Source organism: Eretmochelys imbricata, chromosome 6, assembly GCF_965152235.1.
Source record: "Eretmochelys imbricata isolate rEreImb1 chromosome 6, rEreImb1.hap1, whole genome shotgun sequence".
Lineage (NCBI taxonomy): Eukaryota > Metazoa > Chordata > Testudines > Cheloniidae > Eretmochelys > Eretmochelys imbricata.
This window is the reverse complement of record NC_135577.1, coordinates 109,539,790-109,565,670: the sequence shown is the minus strand read 5'-3', so window position 1 is coordinate 109,565,670 and position 25,881 is coordinate 109,539,790. Positions and strand designations below refer to the sequence as shown.

Here is a 25,881-nt window from a genome sequence, read left to right as displayed (position 1 = left end):
GAAGAACTGTATGTCTCCTGCTCTGTTTTACCCACATTCTGCCATACATTTCATGTTACAGCAATCTCGGATGACCCAGCACATATTGTTTGTTTTAAGAGCACTTTCACTTCAGATCTGACAAAAAGCAAAGAAGGCAACAATGTGAGATTTCTAAAGATAGCTACACCACCTGACCCAAGGTTTAAGAATCTGAAGTGCCTTCCAAAATCTGAGAGGGACGAGGCGTGGAGCATGCTTTCAGAAGTCTTAAAAGAGCAACACTCCGAGGCGGAAGCTACAGAACTGAACCACAAAAAAGAAAATCAACCATCTGCTGGTGGCATCTGACTCCGATGATTAAAATGAACGTGTGTTGGTCCGCACTGCTTTGGATTGTTATCGAGCAGAACCCATCATCGGCATGGACGCAGGTCCTCTGGAAGGATGGCTGAAGCATGAAGGGACATATGAATCTTTAGAGCATCTGGCATGTAAATATCTTGCGACACTGGCTACAACAGTGCCAGGCAAACACCTTTTGTCACTTTCAGGTGACACTGTAAACAAGAAGAGGGCAGCATTATCTCCCGCAAATGTAAACAAACTTGTTTGAGCGATTGGCTGAACAAGAAGTTGACTGAGTTGACTTGTAGGCTCTGAAGTTTTAGACTGTTTTGTTTTTTGAGTGGAGGTTTTTTTTTGTATGTAATTCTACCTTTGTAAGTTCAACTTTCATGATAAAGAGATTGCACTACACCGGGGTGGGCAAACTTTGTGGCCCAAGGGCCACATCTGGGTATGGAAATTGTATGGCGGGGCATGAAAGCTCACGAAATTGGGGGTTGGGGTGAGAGCTCTGGGGTGGGACTGGGGCTACAGGAGGGTGCTCCAGGCTGGGAGTGAGGGCAGGAGGGGGAGAAGGGCTGGGGAAGGGGGTTGGGGTGCAGGAGGGGGTCGGGGTGCAGGCTCCAGGCAGTGCTTACCTCAAGCAGCTCCCAGAAGTAGTGCCATGTCATTCCTCTGACTCCTTTGCAGAGGTGCAGCCAGGCAACACTGCTCGTTGCCCGGTTTGCAGGCACTGCCCCTGCAGTTCCCATTGGCTGCGTTCCCCAGACAATGGGAGCTGCAGAGCAGCGCTTGGGGCAGGGGCAGGGGCAGAGTGCAGAGCCCTTTGGCTGCCCCTACATGTAGGGGCCAAAAGAGAGACAAGCCACTGCTTCTGGGAGCCACACAACAGGGCAAGCTCCTGATCCCACTCCCCAATGGGAGCTCGAGAGACAGATTAAAAACGTCTGGAGAGCCAGATGCGGCCCCCGGGCCATACTTTGCCCACCACTACATTACACTATTTGTATTCAGTGAATTGAAAAATACTTTTTTTTTTACTGTGCAAATATTTGTAATAATATAAAGTGAGCACTGTGCACTTTGTATTCTGTGTGGTAACTGAAATCAATATATTTGAAAATGTAGAAAACATCCACAATTATTTAAATAAATGGTATTCTATTATTCTTTAACAATGCCATTAATCATGATTAATTTTTTTTTTTTTTTTAATTGCTTGACAGCCCTAATAGGATCAAACCTAGTCAGTGCTGTAACTGAAAAGCATGTTTTAAGGTTTGTGGCAGAGCGAGGGTTTGGTCCCTTTCTCCGATGTTATACAAGGTATTCCTCTCCATATATGGGGTGCAGTACCTCAATTATAGCACTCCCAAAAGTTTTATGATAAGCCTCTACACTAGACCACGTGGACTACCCTATAACCGTACCACCTTAAAAAAATAGTCTCTCTCTATACAGGAAGTATCTAGTAATTTGCCACTGAGAAAGCTGCCTGTAAATTTCCACCTGAGGAAGACTATGATAGAGAACATCCACATAAGCTTCATAATGTGTTTGAAAACCTAAAGCGTTCACATCTATTATTAGACAGCACTTAACGGAGAGAGAGGTAAAAATAAGCTTCCTTACCTTAATTTTATTTTCTCCAAATGGGTACTGCTGCTCACTCAGGGCAGTACCAATGGGCTATTCACCTTCATACCATTTGCTGGAGGTATGTGACATCCCTCTTGTCTTTTGCCCCCTCTCAAGCGAGCTGCCAACCCTCCCCCCCCTTCAGCATAATTGAGGTAATGCAGACAGCCCAGACAAACTGCCATAGCTGAGGACACACAGAAGAACTGTGTTAAACTATTCCCAGAAGGATAAAGTTGTCCAAGCAGGAGGAAGAGAAACCTTTTCAAGTAAACTAAAATGCCTACCAGACTGTTCTCTCCCCCAGCCATCCAGTCCCAAACAAGGAATGTTAGTCACATGCCCTTTCAAAACTGAGGCTTAGCCTTTATATGAATACAGGGTATGTTCCTTCAAAGGACCAGATACCCACTTTGAAAGGGTACAATTTACAGGTAACTAACTGTCTTGCTCTTGTGGAGGCACCTGCTGCTCCCCCAGTTCAGTGCTAATGGAAAAGTAACAAACAGTAAGAAACATCCTCCCAAAAAAGGACAGAAAACATTTACTCCAAACAAAACGAAAACAAAAGTTTGAAAAAGTGTTAGGGTCTTTGATTCAGCCTATCAGTGACAGACCAGATCATGGGACTCTTTGTCCAAAGGTCAAATCTCTATTTTGCAGAGTTTAGCGAAGAGATATAGTGCACCAACTTACTTTCCACAATACATTTCCCAATAACATGCTCTGTGCTGCACTGCCTGGGATGGCCATGTCTCAGGTCGAGTGAACCGTAACTATTGCAAGATGTTAGTGGGGTCCTTACTGGAGGATTTATAATTCAGAAGAAATAGTTGATTTTATTCACCTAGAAACAGATATAGAAGTTTTGCACCCTTGTATAGATGCCCCATTAACAACCACGGCATAGAAGAAATCTTTTAAAGAAGACTATTCAAATAGAATTTTACCTCTTATACCATATCTAGATTGTTGGAAGGCTAGGAGTAAAGTAAGGGGACTGGTTTCCTTATCAGAAAAAAGGATAAAAATTGCGTATCTTCCCTACCTACCACCACCTCTTCCACCTGAAATCCTCTTCCACCTAAAGAAAAGGATGCTTCTCTTTGAATGGTTCGAAGGGGCTCGGTGAGGATCTTCAGAACAAACAGGCTCCTTATCAGCCACCCTCCTGGCCAAGATCTTTGAAAGGAAGTTAAATTTAGAAGCTGGGAAGCATACTGGTGAAGCAATAAAGTGGACTTTGATGGAATGAGGACATCTCCTAGTGCCAATATTTACATAATGAAAAAACTGGAGTTAGCCATTTAGGAGGAATTCTAAGACACATGCTAGAGAAGCACAAGGGATTTGCCTTGTTTTGTACATGCCAGAACCATCTCACTCCAAATTACCCCCCCCCCCCCCACAAATGCAATTCCTTGGAAGCTTTCTTGTTCTGAGCAAGAAGCCCACTAGGCTCTGTGAGTGACCTCTAGTGAATAAGATCTCATAACATTGGCCAGACCCACAGCTGGCAAATGGGCATCCGAAGAAGTCTGGGAACCTTGGGCACATGGGCCTTCATGGGGTAATTACTACTATCACTACTTGGTAACTTTTCTGGCCCCCTTGCAATCAGAGGGATTAGAAAAAGAGGCATAAGCCAGAAAGCCCTGTCCAAAGGAATGAAAATGTCCTCCTTCCCAGCCTGGGAGTACTGGTAAAATTTGAGTATTTTCCTGTTGCATTAGCTAGCAAAGAAAGCCACTTGAGGCAGGAACCACATCTTCAACTATACAAAAGTGCTTTTATTTAGTTCCCTCTCCCCTGTTCGTTTTGTTGGTCCTGCATATTTGGCCTCGATTGACAGGTACAGATCTAAGGACAGGAGAAGATCTCACCTCATATTCAGGCCAGTTCCCTATTTTGCTTTGGCAGTTCAGAGACACTGTAGCTTTGTTGTTGCTTTCCATATGTAGAAATGTAGGTTTCCGAGGAATTCTTAGGAGCAGACAGAATACTGCATTTACTCCTCTCTCCCAGAAAATTGACGCTGTGTTGGAGATCTGAGGAGTCCATTTGCCCTGAGCCATGTAGGGTCCCACACCTGTGCCCACCAAGAGAGACACTGACATTTATCATTCATAGGTTTGCCCTTGAGCAGATGAAGAAAACATTTCTGTCAGATGAAGGAAAAGCAAACCAATGGTGGAGTTCAGCTGCTGATCCACCAACTGTTCCTGGCAGACGGTCAATCAGGAAATACTGCAAAGGCTGAGATGAAGCATTACCCATGGCACTGTCTCCATACAGGCTACCATCATGCCAGTATTAGGGGCAGTGAGTGTGTGCCAATAGTCTCTGGTTACTCAATATTACTTTTATCTCTTTGAAATCCTCCTCAATGACCTTCTTCCTACCAGAATACTTAAGATGGAGGAAAGAGAAGCCAAAATCTTGGGAGGAATGGAAGACACAGAGGCCTGTGAAACCTTTCCCTACTTTTCAGATGCAGCAGGTGGAGCATAGCTGACAGTCTGTATTGGACCTGGTGAGAGAACCATCACGAGGAATCTCACATCTACCCCTGAAACACAGAAGAAAGAAAAATAACCCCTCCACTGAGGGCCGACAAGCTATGCTGATGAAGCAGTAGGTTCCCAAATCAAGTAGGACTAATGTTGAATATCCTTGAATCTTTCCATTTAAAAATGTTTCAGGCAGAGAGCATGAACATACCATTTACCAGGGCATGTCTAGTGTATTTGGAAATCTGCCTAGAGTGATCCAGAGGAAGAAATGGAAAGCTTTTCTTTTCTCCTATCGTAGGGAACCCTGATTCAGCAAATTCACCCTGTGCATCTGAGATGCTGTACAAGAATCTGAATTGATGAGTCCTGTCAAAATGAAATGTAAAATATTTTCTAGAGCTAGTTCCAAATGAACTAGGTAGCTGAAAAGAAGGCCAAATACAACTCTCTCAACAAGAGAGGAGTGCTTGGGGACCATCTAAGAATGGGCTCAAATGAAGTCAGATACAAGGTAATCCTTGTAAGGGACTTGACCGATTAGTTTTCAGAGTAGCAACCGTGTTAGTCTGTATTCGCAAAAAGAAAAAGGAGTACTTGTGGCACCTTAGAGACTAAAATTTATTTGAGCATAAGCTTTCGTGAGCTACAGCTCACTTCATCGGATGCATTTCCACTGAATGCATCCGATGAAGTGAGCTGTAGCTCACGAAAGCTTATGCTCAAATAGATTTGTTAGTCTAAGGTGCCACAAGTACTCCTTTTCTTTTTGACCGATTAGATTAATCCCCTGGGGAAAGAAAAGGGAGAGGGACTGGCTCTCTAAAAAAAACCAAAAAAAACGAACAGCAAGAAATCAGTATTAAAGTATCAAAAAATGTTTTTCCAAGAATTGCAGGAGCACTTGCACCTAAGCTAGAATCCACAATTTTAGGGACTGAAGTAGCTTCGTTTTCTAGATGGCTGGTCCTTTGAAAGCTATGTTTCTTGATGTTTGGATTTTCCCTCACTTTAGACAGAGTCACCTTTCAAAATAGTAATTTTGAAATAGTAATTACTGAGGGGTAGCTTGGATTCAAGCCCCTGATATGCTTGTCTCCCTTAAAGAAGGTTTGATTGCTGTGCGGGTGGGGAGAAAGTCCAGGACAGACTTGGGCCAACATCCACTGGGGAGGAGCAATATCGCCAACAGGCTGCTTGTATGACCACTCTGATGCATAGAACACAGCATCCTCAGGGACCACGAGGACAGGACAGGACAGAATAAGCTAGGTCAAACTAGGTGATTGGAAAGGGGCCCTGGCAGGGAAAAATAGCACTTCGCCACTATTCTGTTATAAAAATCACATTCATCCGGTAGGATTGAAAGGGGTTGGATGGGGTGAGGTGGAAAAGAAAGATTTGTTAGGCTGTGTCTACACTACAGAGGAAAGTCAATCTAAGCCACACAATTTGGGTTACGTGAACAGCATAACTCAAATTGATGTGGTTTGGATCTACTTATTGCGGGGTCCACACTATGCAATGTTGACAGGAGACACCCTCCCGTTGACTCCCATACTCATCTCGATCCAGTGGAGTACAGGAGCCAATGGGAGAGTGATCTGTGGTCGATTTAGTGGGTCTTCACTAGACCTGCTAAATTGACTGCCGATGTATCGATCGCCGCTCAGTAAGCGCAGACAAGCCCTCAGTCTTTTCTTTCAGGCAGAAGGGCTCTCTAAAAGTTCCTCCTCTGAGCATAAGGAGGCAAACAAAGCAGTTACTGTGACTAACACTGGGGTTCCCCCTACACCCCATGAATTTGCTGATGTTCTTGAGGCAGGGAGGCAGTGAAAATGGTAGAAAGCTTTTGCAAACTAGCCAGGGCTTTTTAAAAACTATTTCAAGTCCAAAGACCTACAAGCTTTGGGAACCAGAGTCCTAACCCACACACAAGCATAGCTAAAGTTCCTCCCCTTCTCTCTGCTGCCTATGTGACAGTTAGTTGGACTACAGGGAGTGCAAGAGTAACTAGGCTATGAAACAAGCATGATGCATAGGGCATAGACACTAATGCCCTCCCTGAAACTCCCTGGCATTTACAAATGGTTGCACTGTGGGGCCCCAGAAAAGTTTTTCTCCCCTTACCTCATATTGCTTGCAGGCTTGGTGGCATGATGCAGGTTCTTGTGGTAGCAGACTGACAGTGCTGGTTTCCCAAGGTTGACTTCCTCCTACTTGCAATATCCTCAAAGAATCCACAATAGGAGCTGCTGAATCAGTGAAGTGTGGAGCTTTAAGAATAAGATGTGCCAATTATATTTTTAAAAGCTTTTCCAAGAAGTGAATTTAACTTAATTATAGAAGCTATTAAAATAAGATGTGTTCAATTTGACTATAGAAATTCCTAATCATTCACCACCAGAGTTATGTAAGCACAACTGTGAGAAATTTTTTTGGTAACAAGAGTCAGCATCTACTCAGGGGATCCAATACTCCAAAGAAGCTGCTCAATGGGATCTCTGCTTTCTCATACACAATATATACACTGGGTGACAATACTGATTTATGTTTCTAAGATAACAAAGCTGATCAATACAGAATACAATTAAATAACCTGGCCTCAAATGGCATTCTTGTTCTAATGGCAAAACTGGTTAAAGATGAAGTGCAATATATACTTCACCCTAAGCAAACCTCAAAACAAAACAAACCAAAAAACAAAACAAAAAAAACCAACCCCACATTGAACAAAATAGATACCGCTTCCAATAGAATGGAGAGGGGAGAATGGGGGAGAGAAATATACCTTCTTTAGTGGAGATGCTCAGACACCACGTGTGCTGTATTAAAATACAGATAAAATCTGCTTGGATAACACTAGACTAAGTTGTTCTTGTCCTTTTCGAAAAACAAAATGCCACATTTATGCAACTACTATGATGATCAGTTCCTGTAGAAAGTAAGTTAACTTTAAACTATCTGCCACTGCCTCCCAAAAATGTAGCCATGTTGGGGGGGGGGAACAAAAACAAAACCCCAAAAAACCCCAAAACAAAACTAGTATTGTCTTTTCAATAGTCCAATGTACATTTTTAAGTTACCCAATCACTTCACTATTCTTCTGCCTCCAAAACCAGAGACGCAGGGTCTATTTTAGGAATAAAATTAAATTAGTTGTAAATGAAAATCCTTCCTTGGTATTTGTAAAATGGCCTGTGTGTTATGCAAGCACTTAACATCGCTAGTTGAAACCAAAGTCCAACAATTTGGAAAGAAGTTTTGCTACCTAATTTTAATCTTGTAAAATTTGATGGATTATATTCTCATAACAGATGCAGAGACTGAGGTCTACAAACATATTACTACCAGACACTGTTTGGAACAACGTTCTTTAAGCCTTTTTTTTTTTTCACATTCTTTTAAAACAATACATATGCATTCTTTGTGCAAATTCTTGTGTTTGTCACTCTTTCACTGTTTACTACAGTACACACAGATTTATTACTCAACATTTGTAACAAAGTGTTAGAAATCATTTGCGATTAGACCATCAAAAGAATATTGTGTATGTTAAAACTTATTGGGAATTTTCATGGTTTTTTGTTCCTTGCTCTAAGCATGGATCTCCGTTACTGCACCTGGTCCAAAACTGAAGGCTAGCCCAATCAGACAACAAAGAGTTCTCTCAATATTCCAGTGTCACCATTGAACCCACCCACCCCTTGACTAAGTAAAGAAGCACCCCACCCACACACCTCCACTCCACCCACCCCTTACCTTGATTAAGGAGAGAAGCACAATTAATTTAGACACTGTATTGTTCCACTGATTGGCTGGCTGTGGGCGCTGAAAACTGTCACCAACTCCATTATTCCAGTTAATAGGAGTCCAGGTCACTCCCAAACCCAGAATTACTGTGACCAATTCTGACTAAAATTACCACCTTTGGTATATTCTGTTTTGCCACAGATGTATTACTTAATCAAAAATCATTGTAATTGAATGCAAAGTAAAGGAAACTTGAGTTTTATTTAAGCTTCCAATTTCTGGGAGGTTCAAGAACTGTAATTATTCTGGACAAAAAAAAGAAAATAGACTGTGCTTACAGATCATCTTCTGCCATACTCTTTCTTTAGGACCACTGTTTTATTGTTGTCCTTTCTATTACATGGGTTGTACATATCAGGTGTTAATAAAAGGTCAGTGCCTGTACAATACATTCTACAACTGAGCACCACTTTCCGTAACTGAACAGGCAAAGAGAAATTACACTGAACATCAGCATCTGGCAGTATTTTTCCAAAAAAAGTGACTAAAATGGGTTTAAATTGATTAACACTATTAAATCACATCTAATATTTGATACTACATGATTTCATTACAGCTATACGATACAATTATACAAAAATGTGTTAACATCAAAGAATACAACCAAAATTAAGATAGCAAACAAAACCTATATAACTTTTTTCTTTACAGGAAAATACTTTTGAAGTATGCATGTAACTGCCCATTCTTTTAAAGAAAATCTACTGCAAGCAAAGTTATCAACCTCCAGAAAAATCACACATAGCATTACTAAGCATATCCCCAAAAAGTGTACAATATGCACACTTGGAAAATACAAAATTAAAAAAATTGTAAGCAACAGGTGAGCTTCATATTTATAAGAATGTGAAAAGAAGTCCAATTTTAGCACTGTTGTATAAAGAATTGTCTCTTTTTGATGCAAGTTCATCAATTGTCCCCTCCTGCTGGGAGCACACTTTACAAAACACCGTGTTCTTGAAACTGGATTACAGAGCAAGGTAGAGCATCTTAGCAACGTCATCTTAAAGTTTTTATTTATTTATTTACTACTTTATCAAAACATGTCCTTTAGGTGGGTAGGGTTCTTTTTTTAAAATTCTTTCCTAGAAACAATATACAAAGGGGAGGCATATTTATTCCCATACTCCTGTAAGATGCTTTGAGAGTTCAAGAGCTTTCTTCTCGCTTACTTTCACTGGTTGTTTTTGGCCTTAGCATGTGTTAAGATGTGAGATTTCAGGTTAGTTGATTGAGCAAACTTCTTATTACAGCCGTCAAACGGGCACACATAGGGCCTGTCGCCAGTGTGAATTCGCACATGTGTGCGTAAATTGAAGTCCAGTGAAAATCGCTTTCCACATCCTTCAAATGTGCACTGTTGAAAGGAAAGGTCATAGATTAAAAACAGTCCCAACAGGAGCAATGGATACTTGATAAGTCAGCAAAAGATTCTTGCTTGCACTACTGAATTCCCTTTACAAATATCAGGTCCTGATCCTGCAGTCCATTTTCCCTGAAAACTCCCACTAAAACCAGTGGGAGCTTTGCCTGAGAAATAAATTGCAGGTCTTAGCATATCAACATTTAATTCATTACATCTCATTTAACATATGAAGTTTTGGTTTTTTTAGTGAAAGCCTAAAGAGAAAACTGATGACTGGTATTTTTCTCAAAATAGTTGCAATGTACACAGTAGACTACTGTGAACGAAAATTCTGAAGACAGCAGAGCTCCAAGCTTGCAAAAAGTAAGCACTTTCTCTACACACTCCCTCTTTTACTCCTAGAAGGATTCTGCACCACTGTGCAATGCAGAATTTCACAGAAATTAACACTGCACACAGAATTTCCTTTCCCCGCACAGAAATGGGCTACAGTGCTTGCTAGCCGCCAATAGGGGTCACTTGACATGCTGGGGAAGGGAGAGGGAGCTAGAGAGTTCTGGGCAGTTGCAGTTCCCAGCATGCCTTGAGGGAAGGAGAGGGTGGCAAGGAGAAAACTCCATGCAAGCCTGGGACCAAGCATCAGGCTGCTTCTCAATCTGGATCCCCAGGAGGGAGGAGGGTGTCGGGGGCAGGGGGAAGAGAGGAAAGGAATTGTGGGTGTCTGGTCCCCTGGCTGGGCCTGGGGGAGGGGAGGGAGCAGAGAAACAGGAACTGGGTTGTCATAAAGTTTCTTTAACTCTCAGTTAAAGAAGCCCTCAGCTTTAGAATTTGGTACCCCTCCTTCCCACTTGCTCCAAAAAGCAGCTAGACTCCATTCAACTGCAGGGACTCAGACTGCAATTTCCCCCAGGTTTTTGGGGAGAGAAGGGCACAGAACAATAATGGTTATTTGTGGGTCAGATGGGCTACTGTTCAGATAAGATATTTATTTTATGAGTTGTTGCCACACAGGGGCGAGATGAGCAGCTAACTCATGCTTTATACAATTGTTCTTAATGTACACAGAAGAGCCACAAGAGCCTGGATCAGAATGGGGTTTTTTTTGTGCTACAAATAAAAACAGATAAATGTATGAATAAAAACTCCACAGCCACAAGGACTATTTGCTTCTGGGAAACAAACAACAAAACCCACAACTTACTGAATTCAAGCCATCACGTTCTATGAAAAGTATAAATTTTAAGGCCAAAAGGAACTACTGTGATAATCTAGTCTAGTCTGACTTCCTGCATAACTCATGCAATACTGAGTAGAGCAAGAACTTGAACTTGGATATCCCATCTTCCAGGTGAATACTCTAACCACTGGGCTAGAGAATCACTCAGAGGTGGATAATTCAGGAAATGACTTGGACTTTTAATTCTTGAAATGATTAGGAACAATATTTAGTGGCTTTTTTTTTTTTAAGACCAGAAGAAGAAGTGGTAGGTTTGGAGGTTTTCTGTATTAAAGAATCTCATTTTTAGATTATCAGTTTGTGTCTTATGACAGATTAGTTTCTTGAAGAAACAAATTAAAAGAGAATATCTTAACTGAACTGATGTGCATCAGTTATTTCTGCATGTTGTATAATTCAGAGTCTAGAGTAATTTTTGAATGATATTTACCATATGAAGAAGGCTGGGGACCTCTGGTGGCAGGAGCTCAAGCGTCTCCTACATTGTCGTAGCATCAGAGGATATTCAGTGGGTAGTTCATGGCTTTAATTTTAAGTTGATTAACACTCAGAACTTGAAAGTTAAGCATTCTGATTAGCCAATGGTGCACCAAACAGCACAAGAAAAAAAGTGTGTCTGCTGACAATATGGGGGACATTAAAAAAAGGAGAGAGAATGAAACAATTTCTCCCCCCATGGGGAGTATCCTCACTGTAGATTTTAACGTAAAGAATTCAGGCAGTTTGTTTACAAATGTGTTCCAAAAACAGCCTCTAAAGAAAACAAAAATCCACACAATTAATATATTGTTATCCAGCTTTGCAGTCTTAATCTGCCAAGCTACACAGTAGGACTCTTAATAGCGAAAGACATTCCACTTACACACCCTAATCAGCATAACCTGAGGCCTTGTTTACATTGGTAAAATACATCAAGTTGAAAAAGAGGAAGCAATGAGGGTTTCCTCAAATATGGTTTCAAAGTCTAATTTTCTTGCAAGTAGGCTAGAATGATAGTTACATTTAAATGTGCTGATGTGTGTGCTATAATGCACCCCGCTTCCAAAGTATACCTGGAAATAAACAATCATAATTTTGTCTAAGCATTAATAATTAGTGAACAGAGAACTTGTTCTAACTTCTCTAAGGATCTGATCCAATGCCCTCTAAAGTCAATGGAAAGGCTGCTATTGGTATCAACAGACTTTGGATCATGTTTTGATTTTGCCTGTCAAGTAACCACATGCAATTTTATTTTGAGACAAGGTGCTTCCTTGCCTCAACTGGAAGGAAAGCCAGGTAAGCATGGTCTCTTGCCTTATTTTTGTTTTTATTATTATTATTATTATTAAAAAAAACTTGAATACTCTGCATGTCTCAAAAGTGGCCATACCTGAAAGGGCTTCTCTCCAGTATGAACTAGCTGATGTCGCTTTAATTTGGAACTCTCCACAAAGGCCTTGCCACATTCTGCACATACATGTACTCGAGGACCATGAGTGTGCAGATGCTTCCTCATAGCAGAGTTGTCCCTGAACATTTTTGTGCAGCCCTTAAAGAGAATAATAAAAAAAACTTAGTCAATACATAAACACGTTCCGATAATAAAATGTCTAGCATTTTAGTAAATGAAAGTTTAGTTACCCCTCCCTTTTCCCTGGAAAAATACCTTAAAATAGAAGCTGGCCTTGAAAAGACATACTCCCTCACATTGATACATATTTTACTTTGACTTAGGAGGCTAAAAATAAAACACTTTTACAGTAAAATTATCAAACTCTTACTATAGACACACAGTAAATATCAATAATTTAAGAGGTGAGGAAAAAAATCCAACTGACTCACCCATACAACATTAGTGTACTACATGCAGTCAAGTTTTATTAACATATACTGCATCTTCCCCATAAGATCATATCCTATTAACAAAAGCACAGGTGACAAACTGAAGAAAATTTACGGTAGTCCGAGGGCTAGCAAAAGGTAAAATGATGGTAGTCCACCGCTACCTTTGGTGGGCCCCATATTCTTTGTGCAAGTGATGTCTGTCTCTGTCCATCTCCTACTGTCCCTCTTTCTTCTTTCTTTGTCTGTTTCCCGTTCCTGACAGAGAAAGAAGCAAGAGGGTCTCCAAGGCACAGCAGCTACAGAAGAAATCTATTCCATAATGCACTGAGAGCAGAATGAATCTGATAAATTGACTAGGATTACAAAGGTAACAGCTGTGTGGTTTCTAGGGAGGGGAAAGGAGGATCTGGTGCTGCTGGGTAATGAAGACTGAAGACCACCACCTGCATCACAGGAAGGCAGAATACAGATCTCACACCTGAGCAACAACAGAGTCTATGACCCCAAGTAATGGGAACTCACCCGCACTTCTTGAAGATCCTGCATCTGCAGATTCACTTATTTTTTGAATATTGCATTTGCAGAGAGAGACTAAAGACAGACAAGTTTAGGCTGAAATCCTACCTAGTCATAATGGTTCTTCATTGAGCTATTCCCTTTCTGCATCCCTAATCTATGAACTTCCCATTCTATCTTTCCTGGTTGCTAAGATTTGGAAAAGAGAATTATGATCATTTTTACAGAATTCTGTTGTCCCAGATATCATACTTGTTCAAAATTCATGTTACCTTTAAAATTCTCAACTCTTTCACCACACATTTCTTCTATCCCCCTTCTTACTGATCAACTGTGCTCTATTCCTTCTTTGTTTGCCTGCTGCTTCTGCCATCCTCTAGGCATCCTTTTTTAAAAGAGCTTTTCCCAATCCCCTTGCCAACTTTAAATGCCACTAAACACCAACCAATAGACAGACGAAGGACAGAAGTTACTTACTTATAAATATTACCACCTATCTTTTTCATCAGATCTCGAAGGACTCACCAAAAGTGGTAAATATCCTCCACATTTTATAGATGGGGATACTGAGGCACAGAGGGGTGAAGTAACATGCCCAAGGTCACCCAGCAGGCCAGTGACAGAACTAGGAGTAGAGCCAGTGTCTCTTGAATCCCTCCCCCTACAATACTAGGCAGCCTCACCTTCTATACCACTGAGCAAGCCCAGACCCTTTTTGAAAAAGCACCCCTTTACAAAGCTAGTCCACAAAAGGACGAAGACTAGCTACAATGTTAATCTAGAGGCTTTATATTTCATACATAAACCATTACATCAAAAATAAACCAACTGGATTATGAAAAAGTCCCCAAATGCCTCTTTGGCTAATTACCATACATAGGGCCTATGAAATCTGCATTACTGAGAACATGGACAGAATCAAAACACTAATGTGGAATTCTGCTCTCCCCAGCACTTGGATCACAGGGGCAGGCAGGCTAAGAGTCAAACCTTCTGATCTGATGTGCAGAGCCAGTCCAGGGTGGGGGCTGATGTTGGGGTGTCTCCTTCCCCTCACTGGTGTGCCCAGTCTCCACTGAGTGAGGGTGGGGGCACATGGGAGAACGGGAGGGCACCTGTCTGTACACCAGCCTCTGGCTCAGGAGTGGTTGCAGTAGCTGCTGTCTGAACAAGCGTTCAGGCTGGTGAGTGCTCGGCTTAAAGAGAGACTGTGCAGACACTCCCACCACAGTTTTGTGGACTTCTTGTGTTACTGTTCACAATTGTCAGTTTGGTCATATTACTGAGTGCTACTTTAAAAAGCAATTTAAAATGTATTACTTTTACCTTATACTGTATATCTGCCGGACGTTTTGTTTAAATTGTAGGGGTTTTTTTTGTGTAAGATCAATTTTTCCCATTGCAATCCAATTCTGAACATTTTAATGCATTTACAGTAAGGCTACTTAAATTGTGGTCAATGTATCAAACAGTTTTTATTTAAAAAGACCATAAACGTGGAATTATTAAAAAAAACAAAAAACCGAAATCAAAATAAATCCAAAAATCCACAATAAAACTGATTTCTTCAGGCCCTACATACACAGAAGATCTAACCAGATGACTTTCTTAGTCACTCATACCAAAAAAATCACCTCTACTATCCAGCATAAAAGTTGGGGCAATGGATTTGTGGGATGAAGACTATTTCATGATAAAGACAGAAACCTTTCTTACAAATTCAATCCAGTTAAATTAACTGCGCTACCAGGGCTTCCCTGTTGAATAAATGTAAGATGGGAATATAGATGAACTCATTTGTCAAAGGTCCCTCAAAGCATATCAGAAACTTTAATAAATTCTTAAGTTTTGTTAAGGAGTTTCAGATTCCATATGAATTTTGAAGTGTACATGAAAATAAACCAGAACTGGTAGTACCATACAACTGCATGAGGAGTGCAAGTTCGAAAACAGCAACTGATTGAGCGATCCACCTTCCAATCTATCAGGGTGTAGCTGTGTTAGTCTGTATCCACAAAAACAACAAGGAGTCCGGTGGCACCTTAAAGACTAACAGATTTATTTGAGCATGCTCAAATAAATCTGTTAGTCTTTAAGGTGCCACCGGACTCCTTGTTCCGATCTGCAATTCTGCAGGCTCTCTCTTTGGGAGCTACTTCTGCCAAACTGGGAATAACCGTATCTGAACAGGTCTTAAGTTCTGAAAAACCAAGGAGCCACCACTTCTAAATAAAAAAAAAGTTTCCCCCACAGGCTTCACAATCCCTTTGACTAACAGACTTCAAGATTTCCATGTCTTTATTCAAAAGTTAAACTTCACAAATGGGTGGGATGAAAAAAAAAACTATTTATATTGACTCTGAAATCCCAACTACTCTGTGGAAAGGAGAAGGGAAGCCTTAAGAGGTATTTCTTGGTTACACAGAAGTAACAAAGTTGTCCTAAGAGTTACCTCTATACTGATAGAGGAACTTTTTTGGGAGGGGAAGTGGAAAAGCAGCAATAAGTATTACTTTTCTTCTCCCACTTAACATATACTTCTGATAAACGTTAAGTTGTCTAATTAAATCAGAGAAATAAGAGCAGGATTGATTTCAAGTTGTGAAGAACTAACATCTCTCCTCAGAGGAAGAATAATTTAACTCTGGGTCTCCAAGTACAACTTTAAGGAAAGGTGAACATACATCCTGAAAGTGTGGGATTAGAACAGGGGTTGGCAAACTATGACCCACGCCTGCATCTGGCCCACCAGCTGATTTAATCAGGCCCTCCAGGGTCGGGTGCTGCACTGTGCATGCTTGCTGTGGCTCTGCATGGCTCCCGGAAGCAGCGACATGTCCTCCCTCTGGCTCCTACACATGGGGCAGCCAGGGGGCTCCGCAAGCTGCCCCCACCCTAAGCGCCGCCCCCATTGACCAAGAATATGGCCAATGGGAACTGCAGGGGTGGCGCCTGTGGACAGGGCAGCATGCAGAGGCGCTCGATTGCGGCTCCACGTAGGAGCCAGAGGGGAGACACGCTGCTGCTTCCTGGAGCCCCTCCCATGCCCCAACCCCCTGCCCCACCCCGCCCTCCAAACCCCTCAGTCCCAGCCCAGGGCACCCTTCTACACCCCAAACTCCTCATCCCCAGCCTCACCCCAGAGCCTGCACCCTCAGCCGGAGCCCTCACCCCACCCCATTCCCCAATCCCCCTCCCACACTCTGAACCCCTTGGCCCCAGATTGGAGCACCCTCCTACGCCCCAAACCCCTCATCCTCAGCCACACCCCCAGCCAGAGCCCTCACCTGCATCCTGAACTCCTCATTTCTGGCCTCACCTCAGAGCCCTCACCCCCTCTTGCGCCCCAAACCCAATTTTGTGAGCCCACCATACCATTTCCATACCCAGATGTGGCCCTCGGGCCAAAAAGTTTGCCCACCCCTGGATTAGAAAGTCAACATATAGAGCCTGAATAGGAACTCAGTGTTCCCAGACTGGATGCTTGGGCTCGAGGCTAGTAAGGAACAAATCTTCGGTCTATGTTACTGATCTGTAATGTGCACTATTAAATATCTGCACAGGCAAACATTCTTAGGCTCACACTATCTAGAAACCAAGCCCCACAACCTGTAATGATTTCATATCAAGGTTGGGTACACCTAGATCTCAGGAATACACTTTGGACAGTTTTCAGAACAGGTTCATGCCATCAAATAAGTATTCTAAATTATTGTTGCAATATCCTTGTCCATAATAGTGTATGGTAGCTATCAAAAGACAACATACAGAAGTGCTAACCATAAGAGTAGGGACCAGAGTGCTCTCCTTTATTTAAGAAGTGGCCACAGAAAAGATCTGATTAAATAGTCTAGGGCAGCGGTTCTCAACCAGGGATACGTGTATGTCTGGGGGTACTCAGAGGTCTTCCAGGGGGTACATCAACTCCTCTAGATATTTGCCTAGTTTTACAACAGGCTACTTGAAAAGCACTAGTGAAGTCAGTACAAACTAAAATTTCATAGACAATGATTTGTTTATACTGCTTTGTATACTATACACTGAAATGTAAGTACAATATTAATATTCCGATTAATTTTATTATATGGTAAAAATGAGAAAGTAAGCAATTGTTCAGTAATAGTGTGCTGTGACACTTATATTTGTGTCTGATTTTGTAAGTTTTTAAGTGAGGTGAAACTTGGGGAGTACACAAGACAAATCACTCTTTAAAGTGGTACAGCAGTCTGGAAAGGTTGAGAGCCACTAATCTAGGGGTATATCTACATTGCAGCTGGGAGCCAGCCTTACAGCGTGGATAGAAACTTGTGCTAGAGGGGCTCACACTAATGTGCTAGAAATAGCTGTGTGGACATTGTGGCACTGGCGGAGGCTCACACTAGCCAGACAAGCTTGGCACCAAGGTGGGCTTAAGCTGCTCCTGGGGGAATTATGTGCACAATATTTTAAAATTCTGCAGATTTTGTTAAGAACACCACTATATTATCATGCCAGTTTCAATTATTTGGTAATTTATTTCAAGATACCTGCCAGCAAAAATTCACCCACAAGTAGAGAGTTAAAGAAACCCCTACGACAACTCAGTTTCTCTGCCCCCTTCCCTCCCAGAGCCCAGCTAGGGGGCCAGACACTCACCCCCGCCCAGACACTCTCACCCTCCAAGACCAGAGGGAGAAACAGCCTGATGCTGGGTCCACGATTTGCATGCCGCCACCTCCTTCCTTCAGGACATGCTGAGAACTGCAGCTATTGGGAACCCTCCAGTTCCCGCCTGTTCCCCCTAGCCCTGTGCCAGGTCCAGTGGCCTCTAGTGGCGGCCAACATCTCTGCAGCCCATTTCTATGAGGAAAAAAGGAAATTCTGCATGCATAACATTAATTTATGCAAATTTCTGCATTGTGCCGTGGCACAGAATTCCTCCAAGAGTAGCTTGAGCTCAGGTGCCTCTGCCAGTGCCACAACGTCCACACAGCTATTTCTAGCACAAATCTGTATACCGGAGCTGGGATGCTAGCTCCCCGCTGCAACACAGACATACCCTTGACCTTTACTGAATAAAAGTTCTCTAACGATCTTTCACGTTATCAATATCATGAGCCAGGTGTGAGTCACAGCAGTACAGAAACTTAAAGGAATATAGTTTGGGTTGAGTCTAGAGGATTAATGAGGTATTTCATAGAGTGACAGAAAATTACATTATTGGGACAAAGGGTCCTGCCATACTCCTATGATCACCTTACATGCATACAAGATTCCCTTTTGTGTTATGACATTCACACTGTGTAGGAAGAGTTGAGGAAATCTTTTGGCATCTGGAAAGCACCTAAAGAGAGGCAACTGTATTTAAAGTAATAGGCCTCAATATTTAGCTTTAATACAAATATTCAGCTATTCCTACCGTAATAGAAAAAAGCTAGCCACACAAAATTCATTTCCACAAGTGACTAATCACTGAAATGCTTTAAGTTCAGAGAGTTTCACTTACTTTGTGAGGACATGCTATCGTTCTTGGAGCATCATCTTCTTTAATTTTTCGTGGCTTCATTCTTACAAAGCAAAGAAGAAAACACTGATAAGTGTGTAGAAGCAACCTTCCTAAAACGGGTTTCAGAGTAACAGCCGTGTTAGTTTGTATTCGCAAAAAGAAAAGGAGTACTTGTGGCACCTTAGAGACTAACCAGTTTATTTGAGCATGAGCTTTAAGCTCACGAAAGCTCATGCTCAAATAAACTGGTTAGTCTCTAAGGTGCCACAAGTACTCCTTTTCTTCTTCCTAAAACGGTTTGCTTTAATATTAAAAAAAATCCTGCAAGTTACATACACATCAACTGCACTTGGAGTTTAATGCTGTAATGAGGCTATATTAAAATTAAAAAAAATACCGTAACAGTATATTTTTGCATTTTGAAAAAGCAATTTAGTCCATACAACACGAACTTTCAAATCTGAAGATCTTTATATGAGCAACTTTCAGATACAAAACACGGTACATTTAAAAGTATGACTGTCAATTAATTGCAGTTAACAAGCAACAAACACAAAACTAGATTAAAAATAGTTGCAATTAATCACAGGTTTAAACGCATTGTTAAACAGAATACCAATTTAAATTATACATATTTTTGGATATTTTTCTACATTTCCAAATATACGGATTTCAATTACAGCATGAATACAAAGGGTACAGTGCTCACTTTATTTTTTATTACAAATATTTGCACTGTAAAAAAGAAAACAATAGTATGAGGTGAATTGAAAAATACAAGTACTGTAGTGCAATCTCTATCGTGCAAGTGCAGAGCTGTGGAGAGGGCAGACGACCTGTACTGACAGAGATGTTGTCACTAGGAACCCAAATAGTTTCTTGTGGGCTGGATGAATGGATACCTGAAAATAGGCATCTTGCAGATTGAGAACCACAAAACAGTCTTGAAGTATTTAATGAGGGAACTATAGAGGTCAGAGTCACCATTCTGAACTTGAAACACTGGATGAACTCGTAGACCTTTAATGTCAACTCTTATAGATTCCAAATCCAGAAGGGACCACTGTGAGTATCTAGCCCAAAGATGGGCAAACTACGGCCCACGGGACCGTCTTGCCTGGCCCCTGAGCTCCTGGCCAGGGAGGCTACCCCAGCTCCTCCCCTGCTATCCCCTCTGCCCCGCAGTCTCAGCACAGTGTGCCACCGGTGCTCTGGCTTGCCACTCCTGCCGGGCAGGGTGGCAGCGTGGTAAGGGGCCGGGGAGGGACTGGATAATGGGCAGGCGGTCCCGGGGGGCGGGGCAGTCAGGGAGCAGTTGGATGGGGTGGAGGGGGAGGGAGTCAGGGGTGGATAGTGGTTGGGGCAGTCAGGGAACAGGGGGGTGGTTGGATAGGTGTGGGAGTCCCAGGGGGCCTGTCAGGGGGCAGTTGGATGGGGCAGAGGTTCTGGACAGTCAGACGGGGGAGGGGGCGGTCAGGGGACAAGGAGCAGGGGGTGGTGGTGTTTGGATGGGTTAGAGGTTCTGAGGGGGGCAGTCAGGGGGCGGGGTCCAGGCTGTTTGGGGAGGCACAGCCTTCCCTACCCGGCCCTCCATAAAGTTTCGCAACCCTGATGTGGCCCTCTGGCCAAAAAGTTTGCCCACCCCTGATCTAGCCTGACCACTTGATAACACAGGCCACAGAACTTCTCCAAAATCATTCCTGGCGCTTATCTTTTAGATAAACATCCAATCGTGATTTTTAAAAATTGCCAGCGATAGAGAATCCACCACAATTTTTGAGTTTGATAAAAATGTACCCCTTCTTTCCACTCTGAATTTGTCTAGCATCAACTTCCAGTCATTGGATCGTGTTATACTTTTCTCTGCCAGATTGAAGAGCCCAATATTAAATATTTGTTCCAAGTAGATATTTATAGACTAATCAATTACCTCTTACCCTTCTCTTTATTAAGCTAAATAAAGAGAACTTCTTGAGTCTAATCACTATAATGGCAGCTTTTCTAATCCTTTAGAAATTCTTGTGGCTTTTCTCTGAACCCTCCCTAATCTATAAACATCCTCTTTAATTGTGGATACCAGAACTGGACAGTATTTCTAGCAGCAGTTGCACCAGTGCCAAAAACAGAGATAAAAACCTCTGGTCTGACCCAAGACTCCCGTTTATGCATCCAAGGATTGTTTTAGTCCTTTGTTTTTCTTTGGGATGAGAAAGATAATGGGACTAACCCCTTGTCCTATATCTCTGAGTCCCTCCTCCACTGCTCCAAATTGTAGAAGGGAGTCCACTTTTTGTTTGAACAGTATCTTGTGAAAATGGTCCCTCAAAAAAAAAAAAGAAAAAAAAAAGATGGGGAATGGGGCTAACAGGTCAGAAAGAGACTGGAATTGGATAGAATATCCATTGTTTACTATTTCCAAGACTCAGTAGTCTGAGTTGATCTGAGTCCAAACTTACCAAAAATAAAAGGAGATAATTGCCAAGGTGGGGGGTGGCAGGGGAAGAGAGACAGAAGGGAAGAGATCTCAAGGTTCTGCCAGGCTCTTGGTAATGGCATCAAACCTGCTTCTTAGGGAAAAAACAGACTATGCAGCAGCAGAGAAAGGCTGAAACCTCTTCTTTCTGGACAGTTCCAAGGTCTGAGGATGGTAACAGTATGTGGGCACAGAAACGGTACCTGAAAGAAGTCCTGTCTCACTTACTTCCATCTTAGTACTGGAAAAGAGGTCCAGAGAATATAGTCACCCTAGATTCCTTTAAGGAATAGAGGAATTCACCACAGTTTGAAGTAAAAGTTAACTTCAAAAGGTCCTCCCTCAATTTTGGTTTGGACGTCCCTGGAAAATCCCTCAAGATTGGAAAAAGTAAGGTCTTTTAGACAATAGACAAAGTATATTCCACTATATTGTTTACTGCAGCCTGCAACTGGATGCGGGTTATCAGCTACCCCTCAGATGGGGATGGTCTTTAGTTCTTTTCAGTGATCGAGGTAGCCTATCTACAAACAGTGTGTCTCAATTCAAATAATTTTATTTTGACAGAAGCACTTGGTAATTATCCAACAGCATATGGAGGCTGGTAAATGAATACTTTGCATCCAAACAGGTCCAGTCTCTAAGTCTCTCCCCTTACATATGGATTTGGGAGATCCCTGCCACTTTGATTGCTCTTAGACCGCAGCTTCCAGAAACAATTTTGATACTGAGTGGGAATAAAAGTACTCCAAAGTTCTTTGGAAGGGATGTGGAATCTCCTATCAGCCCACTTGGATGTGGCCAAAACAGAAGCTAGCGCATGCCGCAGGTCTTCTGTGGGCTGATCCTCATTTATCAGCAAGACGAGCCTGTCAACAATGGAAGTGTGTAAAATGTGCAGGAGTTTGAAAGGTTTCTCCTGCACCACTTCTAGAGTGTATCTAGAGTCTCTGCCATAGATCTGATGAGGTCCTGGAATGCCTTGAAGTCGTCATCAGCTAAAGACAATGTTAATTTACTGCCTCATTCTTCCCCTTATAGCATTCATCACTTTCCTCCTGATACTTTTTGAGGCTCTAAGGCTGCACTAGCTGACTTGACTTGTTATCTTGACTGCCTCTTTGGGCAGCAGTATTTAATCCACAAGGAGGCAGATTACTCAGGCTTGCATGAATACAGCTACATTCCCTTGGGTGTCTAGTCAAGCCAGAGCTGAAAAGGGTATGGATACTGGATTGAGGGACACATAGGGGTGTGCATGTAAAATCAAGAAGGATATTCCCCATGAGCCCTAAGTCATTTACTGCTGTCCCTTATAGATCCCTTTCTGATTCACATTGTACAACCCAAAAGGGATGGAAGGAGGAGTCCCTATTGTGCCCCAACAGGGATGCAGACAAGGAATACATGGCTTCCAAGACAGGGGTCATCCTGTCAGGAGTGCCGTGGCTCTGTTGTGCTCTCCCTAAGCAAGTAGTAGGTTAATTCAGTACTAGAGATATCTTCTTGACCTGCCACACCAACAACTTGGTAGCTGATGCTTTTTCTTCTTCTGGTATATGGCTTTTGATGGCACAAAAAATGAATTAGATAGTGGGTATGTGATGTAGTCACTCTTAAGTGCATCCACCCACCATCAATATGATAAAGAGGGCATTCTATAACCAAACAGCACATAGTTCTTGAGCTGCATAGGAGCAGGATGGGACGCTCAGGAAGACCCAATGGTAAAGATGCAAATTAAACTGCCCATGACTACAACACATCCCATTGTAACAAAAAAGGATCTTTTGGTTCATAGGGTTATTCTGAAGGGCTTGAGAGAGCTAATCCTGAGAGCCTAGGAAACATAGATCTGAGTTGTTTAACTGCCAAGACATGTGCCATTGCTCCAAAAATATAGTCCTGCAGTACCTGTTGCCACTGTGCCTTAGAAAGGTTGTCTCATAGGGTCAACTATTTCAGTGTTTCTGATATGACTGAGATAAAATTATGAAGTAAGCTGTCTTGATAGTTGGCTGCGCACAGTAATGAGGCCAGGGCCTTGCCTTATTCCTAATTACTGGGGAAGCAATTCCAGCCAGGACTGGAATGTCGGAAACTGGAGTTGTCTGGGTTGTACCACTGATGATATGCAAGGCAGAATTGATCACTGAGTCCAACTTGTCACAATGACAACTGGAGCCCTAAGGTGCTTCACAGTATTAAGCAGGTGCAATCATTAGGGCATTGGTAGCTGTCCGTAAGGTTGCAACACTAATGCCCATGAGTTGCCAGCAAGACTGCAACGCAACCAGATTTTGCAAGTCTTCTTGATGTTTTGATGAATGGACAGAGCAGTCACGCTTTATTGCCAGATATGTAGGGTATGGCTCAAAAACGACTGGCTGATGTATAATGCTGTCTTGAGTGCATTTATGTCACCACTTCAAAAAAATACTTGGCCAAGGTGGATTAGTCATCACCATCTTTCAAGCTCTCAACGAGAGGAGACTCTGGTACTGAGCACACAGATGAAAAAAAAAATCACTGTACCTTATATGCCCAGTGTACTGACCCAATAGGTATCAATCCACTGGACACTTGGAACACATTTGTGAGGTTACCTGAACAGGAGCCCTGGGAGATAAAGGACCGGTTCTGAGGGAGATGCAGTCCATAGCTTTAGTGGTTATTGCCAATGTACCAGGGTGCCAAAGGGACCCCTCTCAGGCTGATTGTTGAGCCAGAGATGAATCAGACTTATGGGTCAAGGCAAAAAAGACTTAGGGTACCTATATCTTGGGTCAGCTCTGGAGCACTGCTCCTTCCTAGCCATGAGAAGCTGGAATGAAGGCAGATGACCACATCTCTTGGTCGATGAAGCTCAAAAGCTTCGCATGGACTCTGGGCTCACCAGGGAACTCTTTCATAGGGAATGACCAGTCAACTGAGGTCTAACTGTGTCCAAGGGGGCTTGTTTTGAGTGCTTCAAGAGATATCCTCACACTTTTGAGTGCACTTGAAGTGAGCAACATACAGTACACCACTTAGGACTGTATCCTCAAACTAAATGGGCACCTAGAGTGTGTATCATTAAGTGGCACTGAAGCTTCACATTAAGGCAGGTTTTAAACTATGAAGATTTTGCTTCTACCATTCTTCTAGAGTCCCTGAGGTGGTGGTCTAGCCTAAGAAACAGAACATGCATAAAATAAGGAATCTGTGTGCGCATGGGTTGCGCCGGGGCAACAAGACTAACCAGTACTAAAAATAGCATGGTGCTCAGAGAAGTAGGTGGGGAGTTCCATCTCACTGCCGTGCACGGTAAAAAATGGAGGTTGGGCCTACTCTGCCCTTTAAGCCCCAAGAAGGGGTATAAGGACATCTAGGGCACAGACGTGGCACCATCAGACACTGCTGGCCAAAGAACCTGATTTTGTGTACCTAGAGCACGTGTGCACCAAGAATGGAATCCTAGTGGACAATTGCTACTGCAAGAACTCAACTTTATATTTAAATTTATTAGAAAAAAGGAGATTTTGGTCTTTAGGAAGTCATTTTTAAATTTTGCACCACGAGAGTGGTACAAAGCTACCCTAATACAATCTATGATCTTTAAAAAGTTTTTAAACCTGGTGTTTCTAGGTAGTGTTTTAGCATAGTTGGATCAGAGTAAGGTAGAGATGCAATAAAATGCAATAAGAATTTCTCCTTCAATTCAAGGCCCTGGAAAATGCAATTATCATTTCTGTTGCAAATAGAGAAAACAATTCGTGTTTTGCACTGTGAAGGCCACATTCTCACAAAGTTGAGCAGAACAAGGTGTCTTATTTTGAAATGAACGTACAAATGCGCCATTTTTGTGAGGAAACAAGGTTTTTTTTAGTTTACTGCTTTTCAAGCTTTTTTGGTGATAAAAACCCACTCAAGCATAACAATCACAGACGTCTTTAAGGCTATTAACTTAGGAGATTTAGGGCAGGTTTACACTTAAAACTGCAGCAGCATAGCTGCACCAATGCAGCTGTACCACTTTCATGAAGACTCTCTACACCAATGGGAAAGAATTCTCCCGTTAGCATAGGATTAACCATCTCCACAAGAAGCAGTAGCTATGCAGTCAAGAGAAGCTCTCCCGCTGACATAGCACCATCTACACTGGCGCTTAGGTCGCTATAAGTACGTCACTCAGATGTGAAAAATCCACACCCCTGATCAATGTAATTATAGCAAAGTAATTCTATAGTTTAGGCCTGCCTCCATTCCAGGAACAGAGTGCCCAGAGCACTTCAGTTGGTGGCAGAAGTGGCAGTGGTCGACATGACCAATAGCTAAAAGTTTCCCCTCCTTTGCTCTATTAATTCTGGGAAGTGGGGTCAACTGCAAGGAGAGTTGCCACTACTGGCCCTCATCCAATGAGTGCACTAGGGAGGTGTGAAGGGGATGCAGGAGAGGAAGAAGATTACTGCTTGGACAGCATGCAGAAGGGGAGAAAGAAGAAAGGAGCGTGAATGAAAGAACAGAGGGGCCAAAAGGAAAAAAAAGGGAGAAGCTGAACAAGGAAGAACGTTATGACTAAGACTCAAGCCTGTGGCAACTTCCCACCCGTTATATTTTCCCCTTTTTCTTTCTTCACATTTTACTTCCTTTTTCTTAGTTTGCACTTTTGCTGTTTCTAAGCAGTTCAGCCACATAAACAGTGCTTAG

General features: G+C 42.4%; 1 protein-coding gene across 2 annotated transcripts in view; it reads right to left on the bottom strand.

Annotated features, from left to right (window-relative positions):
• Positions 1-8,470: 8,470 nt before the first annotated feature.
• The window catches only part of YY1 (YY1 transcription factor), a 39,073-nt gene continuing 21,662 nt past the window's right edge, over positions 8,471-25,881 (bottom strand). The window contains exons 3-5 of one of the 2 annotated variants that reach the window (XM_077819359.1): positions 18,720-18,780; positions 12,264-12,422; positions 8,471-9,645 (exon numbers count right to left, since the gene is read on the bottom strand). In XM_077819359.1, coding sequence (XP_077675485.1) covers positions 9,463-9,645; positions 12,264-12,422; positions 18,720-18,780 — 403 coding nt within the window. In that variant the 3' untranslated portion in view covers positions 8,471-9,462. Of the gene's footprint in view, positions 9,646-11,231; positions 11,645-12,263; positions 12,423-18,719; positions 18,781-25,881 lie in introns of those variants that run through there. The other variant, XM_077819360.1, reaches the window with a different exon arrangement.